At 38.1% G+C, this 12,722-nt stretch overlaps 2 protein-coding genes across 2 annotated transcripts in view; both read left to right on the top strand.

Annotated features, from left to right (window-relative positions):
* gogo (thrombospondin-1 like protein golden goal) overlaps nucleotides 1-12,722 on the top strand; it is a 533,136-nt gene that overhangs the window by 410,055 nt on the left and 110,359 nt on the right. The gene's annotated exons all lie outside the window — the stretch shown is intronic.
* On the top strand, nucleotides 6,240-7,191 carry LOC141436159 (uncharacterized). The gene is made up of 2 exons (XM_074099041.1): nucleotides 6,240-6,328; nucleotides 6,739-7,191. Exon 2 carries the CDS (start codon nucleotides 6,739-6,741, stop codon nucleotides 7,147-7,149), a length of 411 nt encoding a protein of 136 aa, XP_073955142.1. The 5' UTR covers nucleotides 6,240-6,328; the 3' UTR covers nucleotides 7,150-7,191.

The raw sequence follows: 12,722 nt of genomic DNA, 5'->3' as shown, positions 1-12,722 counted from the left end.
TTATCGCTTCATCACGTATTGATCTCAATCAAGTTGTATTGATTCAGTATTTGTCTTCCTGGACGTAGGAGTAGACGAAGGGTCTGTATTCGCTCAGCATCCTGGGCATGGGCCCGTAGTATCGGATCGGCGCCGGCGCATACTTGATGCTCAAAGGCGCCTCGTCCACCAGACGGTACTGGCCGCTCGTGTCCCAGTGGACCTCTCCTGAGGCCAGCATCACCAAGGCGAGAGCGAAAACAATGGAGAATAGACGCATCTGCGAAAAAAAAAAACATTTATAATATGTACACGAAGCTAAGGCATGGCAAAGAGCACTTCAGACTAGACACAACTTTCAGCAATGAAGATACCGACAAAGAAGAAAAGACTCGAAGCTAACGTCGTGCCATGCCCGGTTTTGGTATAGGACAGCTGGTAGTTTGAGCCTGCAGCAGCAGCTAACCCAAGTCAAGAGGGTAGGTAACACCAGCGCTGCGTGCTCTTAATGCAGTCCTTGACGGAACCATCTCTCCCCAAAGTCCACATGTCGTAAAAGGCGTTTAAGCTTGATGTGAAACCGGCCAGCTCGTCGTAGGAACGTCCACTGTTGGACATAAGCTTCCCCCATATAAGGCTCCCCCGGGCAACACTGTCAATTGCAAATCTGAACTTCGGACTCTAGTATTGAAACATTCCGAAATTGCGGAATATGCAAAAGTTTTCAAATTTAAATTTCTTGTATTGCTTGTGAAAATTTCAAGAAATTTTCAGCTTTTTGGAAACTTTCCGCAAATTGCAAATCTGTCGGCAAGGGGCAAGTTCACTATTCTCCCAAGAGTGTATAGTTTATATTTTAGATGTTTTATTTGATAGATACATATAAAAAATAATACCTTGTTTTCTTTTCAAACACTAACGAATGAATGATGTTCGTTCAACGCCCAACAGTATTTATATGTTCTTAAAATCAACAGATACAATTAACCAGTCGTCTAATTGTTTTATTATATTTCTCTAAATGAATACAAACACGCTTTTCGGCCTTCTCTTAATAGCAGAACAGTTATTTTTAATTCGCATAATCGATGTTATAATAAAGTTTATGCTTTATGTAATTAGTGAAGTCGAAGTCGGTGTAGAACAAGAGAATACATAAATAAAGTAAACAAGATTATAACGGGTGTGGCCTGTACAATGAGCTAATAATTAAAACATAGATTGAACTCGTCAAACTAATAATATATTTGTTTTCTCACATTTAATTTCATAGTATAAAGTACAAAAGAAAGATAGAAAGAGAGAAAGAGAGAAAATGTTTATTCGTGACATTACAAAAATTGAAATAGAGATACACACGACACAGGCCAAACAAACGAATACGACACTCACAAAAATTTCATTGTATACAAAAGGTATAAATTGTAGAAAAGGCATAAATTAATGTCGCTGTACGTTTCGGAGTACTTTTTTTTGCAAAAATTTTACACCTCTAGCCTGTACGATTGACATTCATATAAAAACTAAAAAGGAAAACGCAAGTTCTTTCACTACCCTGCAAATAATTATTGAATTTGCTACATCCTTGAATGGAAGCATGGCATTATAGCATTGTAGTTATTATGAGCCACACGGGTCCACAGATTGTAAGTAACTTCTGCATCCCATGGACAATCACGATAACGTGGGAGTCACAGATCCGTTGCGTTCAAAAAAGGGAGAACTCCTTGTATCCAAATCAAATGCATGCATAAAAACAAATTAAAATGAAAGACGTGTTTACTTTTTTTAAAGTATTACATTATATTGTTGATGGCCAGTACCAACTTCATCATCATCAGCCGGAAGACGTCCACTGGTTAAAAACCGGCCAAGAGCGTGTCGGACACGCCCAAAATAGCGTTCCGTAGCCATTACAAAAAAATGAAGTAATATTTTTCTAAGGATTTCGTATTTTATACGGAATCTTCCAAGTTTAGGTATATTTTATACCTTAGGCTGCTATTTACTGTTAAACTACTAATAGTTCTCAAGAAAACTTAGCCGTTATAGTTTTCCTTAAAAGTTTAATATACTTACTACCATCCTGAATTTTTCCAAATTTTTCCACCCACCGGTTTATATTTTAGAGGGGGAGGGGGACGCTGGATTTTCTTGAAAATTTGCTTTTAAAGTTGAATATTTCGCAAACACATCACTGAATCGAAAAATCGTCTTAGCAAACCCCTTATGGTTTTAAAAGAACTATCCAACGATACCCCACACTATAGGGTTGGATGAGAAAAAAAAAACACCCCCACTTTACGTCTATGGGAGGAATTTTAAAAAAAATTATTATACTATTTTGTCGGCATAGTTTACATATTTATCTGTGTGCAAAATTACAGTATTCTAGCATTGATAGTCCCTGAGCAAAGCCGCGGACGGACGGACAGACAGACATACCTACATGGCGAAACTATAAGGGTTCCTTTTTTGCAATTTTGGCTCCGGAACCCTAACAAGGCATCCCCCTTAGAACGCTACAATGAACGACAACTCGCCACTTGCATACACCGATTGTATCAACTTATATTCGGCCAAAAATAACCGGTCAAGTGCGAGTCAGACTCGCGCACCGAGTTCCGTACAAACCTGTAGGTAGTAACTTTAAAATTATAAAAAATATTTTTATTTTATGATGTAACTAAAAATTTACGGTTTTCGCAATTTTTCCTTTATTTGTGCTATAAGACGTTGCTTCGTACCAAATTTCAAGATTCTGAGTTCACGGGAAGTACCCTGTGGGTATTGATTCCCTTGCGAGTATCGAAAATTTGCGGAAATTTGAGGCATAAACGGCTGTATCTTTTGATTGCGTTGGCTTGGAAGTTTGATTTTTTCACAGCTCCAAGGGACAGTAGACTTGAGTATTTAATATAAATTTCAGCTTGATACCTTTACGCGTTCCTGAGAAAAAGGGTCTTGACAGACGGACGGACGGACAACAAAGTGATCCTATAGGGTTCCGTTTTTTCCGTACCTCGAACCCTAAAAATTGTTACTAACAAGTACTGCAGTATGAACGAAAAGGGTGCATATACAACCGAGTATTTTGTTCTCCCTAAAATGCATGACCGGTTAATTCATACCCTCATAGTTTGCCACATAAACGCGAATTATCTTATCAGTTGATGTGGAATTACTTTGTTTGATTGGTTATTAGATCCCGATGTGAGCGATGTTTACTACTACGAAGAAAGTCGAAGTTCGTGTCGTACCGTCCTCGCTCTCGTATTAAATAGTATAAGTGTCAGAGGGACCACACGACATGAACTTCGAGATTCGAGTTTCGTAGTAGCCCTGCTGGTCCCAATGACAACACAACAACTCAGATATAGGTAGGTAGTGTCACGCGAGTTGAAGTGAAAAATTAGATTACGCACGCACACAGCTACATGAAGTACTGATTGCACAAAAGGAGAAGGAACGAAATTTATGTCAAAATCCCTCTGGTCATTACATGAAAAGTTCTTGTGTGCGAGAGCTTAACTATGGTGGCACTACCTTTACAAAATACAATACAACAGCTCTGATATTACGAATACTTACGTCACTATGGATTATTTACTGCATGTAGATCTGTGAAGCTATTGCGATTGTTTGTTCAGTTTTGTATCTTTACAAGTTCCTTCCTTACTCACTTGTAACTTGCGAAAAAAACGCCATTTTCCTTTAGTTCCATTAAAAGTACTGGCGGAGGAATTAATGTCCTATAATTGTTACCTGTCCTATAATTGTTATAATTGTTACCTATTTATTGGTTAAAGTATAATTTTGTAGTCTTGAAATTTATTGAATAAACTTTATTGTTTTTAATTTTACTATCTTTTTATAATGACGATCCATCGTGGAGAAAAAATCTGATTTTAATTATTGTTTTTTATTTATCCCATTACTTGACATTCTTAGCATTTTTTTTATTATTGTTAAATTAATTTATATTACCTTTGACGATTTTAACATAGATACTTGTAACTGTAATTTTTGTAATTTATGATGTACCTACTATATTGAATGAATAAATAAACTAAACTAAACTATATAAGGTGTAGGTTAAAAAAAATAGTAGGATATATATTTTTTTTGAAGAGAAAAAAGGCACAAACATAAGTAGGTGTTTTAGTTAGTCAAATGCATTTCAATTGCAATAATCATATTCTCTTACAGTTTTATGGCCTGCATGTCATATTAATCACAATGGTATGGAAATATAACGTGAAGTTTTACAGTTTTTTATTTTATTGTCTTAAACTTTCGGCGATTAAGAGCTTGAGATTACCTACCTGGGTACAGTCAAGGGCAAAGATATCGACACGGCCAAAGTTACAAAAATATGTATCACGACTTTATGCACACATTAAGGCCGTGTATACATTTTTGCAACTTTGGCCGTATCGTTGCCCTTGACTGTATAACAGTGCAAAAGGAATTAAATTATAATGAATCTTATTCTTATATTAAAGGTAGAGACCATATTAAATGTATTTGCATAACGATAAACATAATTATTACCCCATGCTGTAATGATATTTTCACCATATTTGCAATATTTCTGGATAGGATGATTAATACTTCATTGCAAAACCTCAGTGGATAAAGATAACATAAAATACTTCTATTATGTAAAATATGCAGTAAAATTTGCAGGTGGTAGGACCTTGTGCAACGTCCGCCCGGATTGCTACCACCATCTTAGTCCCTAATCCTGCCGTGAAGCAGCAGTGTTTGCACTGTTGTGTTCCGGCGTGGAGAGTAAGACAGCCGGTGAAATAACTGGCACTTGAGGTATCCCATCTTAGGCCTATAGGTTGGCAACGGATCTGCAATACCCCTGGTGTTGCAGATGTTTATGGGCGGTAGTGATCTCTTACCATCAGGAGACCAACTTGCTCGTTTGCCATCCAGTCAAATAAAAAAAAATGTACCACGTGTGCCTGTAAAAGTAGGTAGTATCTACGTAGAAAAAATCAAAATAACAAATTTATTTATTTACTTACTTGCAAGATATATCAGGTCAATCATAAATACTGTTGTCAGTGGATTTTTACTGGGTGAAAGATGTGGAAATGTTATTTATTACTTATAAGAATATTTAAGTATACTCTATTGAGAGCCTTTTGTTTCTTACAAGAAGTTGCAGGTTGAAGGTTGAAATTAACAACGGGACTTAAAGCTTGAGAATCTAAATACTTCTTATATTTCCAAGAGCATACTTTAAGAGTAAGACTAAGTAAAAACTTGAACTCGTACGATCATAAATTTCAAACGTTTATCGCAAATAAAATCTAGTTCTTACACTCAGTTCTTACAGGATTTATCTCCGACATTTTGTTCTTAGTTTGCAACTTTACAAGTATAACTAACTTATTTTACAAGCTGTCATTTAACATGCAATGTGTGCGAGTCAAATCTTGCAACCGAATTTTGATCAACTTCCAGTGGTCATATTGGATTAAAATTTGGCATACTTATGTAGGTCCGGTGACAATATATTAATAATGTGGGAGTGAAATTCTGGATGGTCAGGATCGTCTGCGCAGGACGGAACTATTCAAAGCCAGCAAAAAGCTTGTAATAAAAATGAGAATTTTGACATAAAAAATATTTGAACGCTCTGCTTTGCTATATTCAGTCGATTTTGTTCAAAAAATTGACACCAAAATGTTCCATAGGCGGCATAATGCCTGCCTAATAATTGAATAGCTGGTTAGATAAAATTGAGAAGAAAGAAAGGTTTATTTTGACTCCATTGTGGAGAAAAGTTGGATGTGTTATTAAGTAATTATTATTCATTTGATTATATTATTTTATAAGCCATGGTGGCCTTGTGGTTTGGCCTATAGCCTGACAAACAGAGGATCGTGGGTTCAAACCCGGGCTTGCATTTCGGAGTTTACCAAATTCTTGTGCGAAATTACATTCTAAATTTACCACGAGCTTTACGGTAGAAAAAATCGTGAGGAACCCTGTAAAAACCTGCGAAGCAATTTAATGGTGTGTGTAAGTTCCCATGCGCACTGAGCCCGCGTGCGAACTACGGCCCAAGCCCTCTCATTCTGAGAGGAGGCCTGTGCCCAGCAGTGGGACGTATAAAGGATGGGTTGATGATATTTGATTATATAATTCGCAGTTTGTCAACATCGTTATCAAAAACTATTATCAAAGCCAATAACGATAAATTGATTTGATAATTGATTAAATCTTCATCTTTGATAATAGATCTTTCTTTCCGAAAAAACATATAAAAAGCAACTTTTAAAAATCAATATCATATTCTCTGAGAATAGCAAAAAGCAAAGACGCAAAGGTAAGCACTAAAATATTTTCTTATATTTTTTTTAAATATGAGCTAGGGCTTTGAATGAGTCAGACGGAAATATAGTTATACTTAATAAAAAAATACCTACTTCCACCAAAATAAACATAAGGATCTCTAATAAAATGTAAAAAAATAACTTTATTACCCAGTCTTCAAGGCGGATATGCCTCAGTCTTATAACTTATAAAGTCATGATTACTAGAAGAAAATTCTCATTTGTTACAAAACAGTTGTATATAATTTTGCAAAGCTTATTTTATTAAAAAACCTTATCTCTGTACCTTATCCCTGCTCGGGTTATTTACTCTAAGCATTGCTGAGTAGATCATCATTTTTATCATCCTTTTTATGCGCTCCAGCCTTCTTTACCTAACGTTACCGAAATTACCAATTTTCAGATGAAATTCCTGGTTACATTCTTCATGGCTGTTGCCTGCGTTGTCGCTGAGCCTGGTCTCAGTGAATGGAATGCCGAATATGGCGCCTACCCCACCGGCCATGTCGTCAAGCTAAACTACGACGCCCCCATCGTAAAATACGACGCCCCCATCGTAAAGTACGATGCCCCCTTTGTAAAATATGACGGCCGCCTCCTAAAATATGACACCCCCATCCTGAACTATGATCCCTCCATCCTGAACTATGATCCCTCCATCCTGAACTATGATCCCTCCATCCTAAAGTATGATGCCCCCATGTACTACCGTTTGGCGTCGAAGGCCTACACCCTGCCAGCTGGCTACCGGCTGTCATACGACCCGGAGAACTTCAACGAGGCTTTCGGATTCTACCCTGACCACAAAAAGTAATTTTGAACAAACAAATGACAGCCACATCAATAATAATAATAAATTGGTTATTTCAAGCAACTTGACCCATATAATAAATACCTTGCAGACTAACATACATATTTATAATTAAAAATATTTAAAACTAATTTGGTGACAAAACGGCGTGACCCCGTTGAGTCACCGTCCCCGACGTCGCATTCATCTGCGGCATGGTGCCCCGGAACCGCCGGAACACGACGTCTTTCGGCCAGAATGCAGCACTCGCGATGATCACCATCAGCTGCCGCGGAACGCGCACCACAAACGAGCCGAAGTGAACGTAGTGGCGCGACTGCAGCTGGAACACTCTTAGCGTGTATCCGCTCTTCCGAAGGACGTCTTCCACTATATCAGCGACTGCGACGGTGTGATGCAGACGCGACACATAACAGTGCCGTAATCGGCGTGGCTGCCCTCAGCCCGGAGCCTGGATCCGGTTCTGCAGAGCCAAACTGACTCTTGCAAGGTTTCTTGCGAGCCTTGCTTTTATTCTGCACCAAAACACGGATTTGAAATAAACAACTAGAGCTCAAACATTTTTTTTTTATCCCTGAGAAATCATCCCAGTTCAATAGTTACTAGCCTTTACCCGCAGCTTCGCTCTTAAAACCATTTTATTTCTATTTGGCAGTTGAATTGAAAAAAAAAATTTATTCGACTGGATGACTTAAGCCATAGTTCCTACGCGGGTCCAGTGCGGATTGGGAACTTCACAGTTTGTACAGCAAAGCAAAGCAAAGCTCGTGGTAAATTTCAAATGTAACTCCGCTCATGAATTTCGAAAAACTCAGAGGTGCGAGCCGGGGTTTGAACCCACGACCCTCTGCTTGAGAGGCGATAGGTTTTGACCTTTGACTAGGCCGCCACGACTTATTTGCTTTATGAAGCTAAATTCAATCTAGAATTTGTTAACGCGAAAAAACATAATAAAAAGTGTCAAAAAGTCAACCTGCATTTTTTAGTGCTATAGTTTAGTGCCTATGGTTCAGTAGAAGACAACAATACCCAACACAGCTCAAAGCTGAAACAAAACAAAACGAAGGATATTAGGCACTTGTCCCACCGCCGACGATGAGCGAGAAGCGAGTAGAGCGAGTAACTAGAAACGAGTGGGCGAGCAGCGAGAAGAGAGTGTTCGCGTGCGACGGGCGATTACTCGCTCCACTCGACTCGCTCGTGCGGGGCGGCCGCCAAGCTGACATCGCTGAGCGAGTATCTATAGCTCAGCGAGTTTTATAGCTCTTGTCGCTGCGACAAAAGATGTAAGAGTGAGTTCTCGCCGACAGTGTGAACAGCCAGCGATCAACTATTAATATATGTGTCTCTTTTACTCACACAGGATCTTATATCCTTTGTTCGTTTCTTGAGCGAGAAAATAGTCGATAGCCAATCGTTTCCTCGCTGGTGGTGAGACAAGTGCCTTACGTGATTTTCTCGCTCAGTATCGCAGTGCTGAAGAAATAAAAGGAACACTTCTGGAATACCGACGAACGGTACACGGAGAGTATGAATAAACTGTGGATTTCAATGCAACCGCTATTGATTTTCTTTTTGTACACAATTTATTTCAGCGTAGTTGTTACTTGTACAAGAAGTTGGTATGGTGCTTTTTTAGGTTTAGAAATAGAAATAGAAAACGTTTATGCGCATTTCGAAAATTACATAAGTACACAAAATAAAACAAGTATAAAGTAAATATTAATGACAGTATTTGCGAAATCGCGAAACGGTCTGAAATAGAATAAACTTTTTCTCAAAATATATTATAAAATTTAATTTTATTCCAATAATTTTCTTATGCTTTCCCGCCTTTTTTCATTAAAAATAAACTGCAGGTGATTTTTTCCACCGAAAACACCACAAGCTATTTCAGACCCAATAGAAAAAGTCCAGAGTTCCAACAAAATATCCATTACCGGCCATTAGACTTGGCTGTATACGACTTGTGCCAACATTTCCATGGCCTTTTAACTTAAAAAAAAATGTGACTGATTGCAGGCGCGCTAATTCATTATTGTCGAGCTAGCGCGCCTGCAATCTTTTTAACTTTTTAATTTTTCGCTGAGCATAAACTATGCACTTCACCTTCTGATATGTAAAGAATAATGTCATTTTTTACGGACATTTTTGAGAAAAAAAATTAAAAGGTTTACTAATGTTTCGGCGAATAACGTTTGGCAACCTGTTTCATTTCGCAACTTTTTATTTCCCAACTGTTTTATATTTCTGAAACTAAATATTTCAGGATTTTTTAAAAACTAACCTAACCTAAAGGGTTCTACACGAAGGCCCTGAAATAAATCCTGAAATATTTACAGTTTTAGAGTTTGCGAAATGAAAAGTTGTGAAATGAAACAGGTTGCCAAACGTCACGTTGCAAAAAGGCAGTACTCGGCTTTTTTAACCCCCGACACAAAAAAAGGCGCTATGTGTGTCGGTGTGTCTGTATGTCTGTGTGTGTGTCTGTCTGTGGCACCGTAGCTCTTAAACGGGTGGACCGATTTGAATGGGGTTTTTATTATTTGAAACTAGGTTTTCTAGCAATGGTTCTTAGATATGTTTAATTAAAATCTTTTGCCGTTTCAACATCAAATGAATAAGTTTTTGTAAAAAAATATTTTAAATACAAGCTTTTTTGCTGACTGTACTTTTTATTGACTGTACTTGCATTGTCTCCTAAAATACATTTGCATACCAAATTTCAAGTTGATGCCATTAACCGTTGAAGAGTTCCGTCCTGGAGAGACGATCCTGGCCGGACTACCAGGGTTTCGCTACTGGGTTGTCACGCAATGAGGGCTATCGCGAATGAATACGCCACTAGAGGCGCTAGTGTAGCGTGAGGTCTCCGAAATGTCAAATCTCATAGTTTTTGAGTGAGCTACGCGGGTTTATTTCTAATTAGAATAATTTTGTGAATATTTTGTAATATATGAAATTAATTGTGGCAAATATGCGTTCCGGGGCAATGAATGTCTGTGTTTTGAGACAGTTTTGTCTTTCGGAAATCTTTGTCCTCCCTTTTTTCCGAACAAAACGTGGACTATGCAACACTGTGGCATGCTCGATTTTTTAAGGTACGGTTTTAAGGTGTATTAAATATGATTTTAATCTAAACTTTGTTTTCACGCCCGTAATAACAGACTTTGAAAGTCATACTTAAAAACCTCACGCAACAGTACGCCATCTAGTGAGACAAAAAACGATAGCCCTCATTTACACGAGTATGCCAAGTTTCAACACAATCCAAATGCTAGAAGTGGGTCAAATTTAGGTGCTCCCTCAATTGAATGCGACAGATGGAGTATGATTTCCGAATCCATCATTATTTGGATTTTTTAAAGCATTTTTAGTTGCAACCATTAGACTTTTAGTTTTATGTGTACAATGGACTACAGTGTTTAGGTGTCTACGGACTACAGCCTTTTTACTTAATTACTTCTCCTCTACAGTAAATACCTACACATATACAGACAGGATGTAGAGTAAAAAGATTGTAGTTAATTTTAAAAGTAACAAAACAAATTTTAAATGTTGCTATTTATTTATCGCTTCATCACGTATTGATCTCCATCAAGTTGTATTGATTCAGTATTTGTCTTCCTGGACGTAGGAGTAGACGAAGGGTCTGTATTCGCTCAGCTTCGTGAGCATGGGCCCGTAGTATCCGATCGGCGCCGGCGCATACTTAATGGTCAAGGGCGCCTCGTCCACCAGACGGTACTGACCGCTCGTGTCCCAGTGGACCTCTCCTGAGGCCAGCATCACCAAGGCGAGAGCGAAAACAATGGAGAATAGACGCATCTGCGAAAAAAAAACAATAATAAAATGTACACGAAGCTAAGGCATGGCAAAGAGCCGTCATCACTTCAGACTAGACACGACTTTCAGCAATGAAGATACCGACAAAGAAGAAAAGACTCGAAGCTAAGGTCGTGCCATGCCCGGTTTTGGTATAGGACAGCTGGTAGTTTGAGCCTGCAGCAGCAGCTAACCCAAGTCAAGAGGGTAGGGGGAGGGGGGGGGGGCGCTGCGTGCTCTCAATGCAGTCCTGGACGGAACCATCTCTCCCCAAGTCCACATGTCGTAAAAGGCGTTTAAGCTTGATGTGAGAGCGGGCAGCTCTCTTATCATCGTCATCTCAGTCGTAGGAACGTCCACTGTTGGACATAAGCTTCCCCCATATAAGGCTCCCCCGGGCAACACTGTCAATTGCAAATCTGAACTTCGGACTCTAGTATTGAAACATTCCGAAATTGCGGAATTTGCAAAAGTTTTTTAAATTTAAATTTCTTGTATTGCTTGTGAAAATTTAAAGAAATTTTCAGCTTTTTGGAATCTTTCCGCAAATTGCAAATCTGTCGGCAAGGGGAAATACACTATTCTCCCAAAAGTTTATAGTTTATATTTTAGATGTTTTATTTGATAGATACATATAAAAAATAATACCTTGTTTTCTTTTCAAACACAAACGAATGAATGATGTTCGTTCAACGCCCAACAGTATTTATATGTTCTTAAAATCAACAGATACAATTAACCAGTCGTCTAATTGTTTTGTAAAATTTCTCTAAATGAATACAAACACGCTTTTCGGCCTTCTCTTAATAGCAGAACAGTTATTTTTAATTCGCATAATCGATGTTATAATAAAGTTTATGCTTTATGTAATTAGTGAAGTCGAAGTCGGTGTAGAACAAGAGAATACATAAATAAAGTAAACAAGATTATAACGGATGTGGCCTGTACTATGAGCTAATAATTAAAACATAGATTGTAATCGTCAAACTAATAATATATTTGTTTTCTCACATTTAATTTCATAGTATAAAGTACAAAAGAAAGATAGAAAGAGAGAAAGAGAGAAAATGTTTATTCGTGACATTACAAAATTGTCTATATGCAGCTGTCTACTTTTCTCGAAAACAATAATATCTTGCCGGCACTGCAGTCTGGTTTTCGCAAATCACGTAGTACAGCGACGGCCCTTATTGATGTTATTGACAATGTTCTGTCTGCACAGGATAACGGTGAGGGTACAATTATGACATTTCTTGACTTTTCGCGTGCATTTGATGCTATTAACATGCGTCTATTAATTTCAAAAATGAGATACTACGGGTTTGAACCAGAAACAATTGAGTGGTTTTCTAGTTACCTCAGTGGACGTACTCAAGTAGTAAATCTCCATACCACGGATGGCTCCTGTGTGCGATCTCGCCATCTCTTGTGACAAGAGGAGTGCCACAGGGATCAATTTTGGGACCTCTTCTATTTATATTATACACTGCAGACGTTCACACTGTAATAGAAAATTGTAAATACCATTTCTATGCCGATGATATTCAAATTTACCTCTCTTTTCATCCTAAGAACACAGAATCGGCTGTGGCTAAAATAAACGAAGACTTAGAGCGCATTTCAACTTGGTCTGAGTCAAACTGTCTGGTTCTAAATCCGAGTAAATCAAAAGTCATGTTGTTTGGTTCCACTAAACAAATAAATCGAATAACTGACCACAACCCAGTCATAATGATCTCAGGAGATCAGGT

The sequence above is a fragment of the Choristoneura fumiferana genome, chromosome 16 (assembly GCF_025370935.1).
Source record: "Choristoneura fumiferana chromosome 16, NRCan_CFum_1, whole genome shotgun sequence".
Lineage (NCBI taxonomy): Eukaryota > Metazoa > Arthropoda > Insecta > Lepidoptera > Tortricidae > Choristoneura > Choristoneura fumiferana.
The sequence above is the reverse complement of the archived record's forward strand: the minus strand, read 5'-3'. Positions and strand labels throughout refer to the sequence as shown.

Coding starts and splice junctions, on each gene's coding strand:
- LOC141436159 (XM_074099041.1), top strand. CDS start 6,739: ATGAAATTCCTGGTTACATTCTTCATGGCTGTTGCCTGCGTTGTCGCT.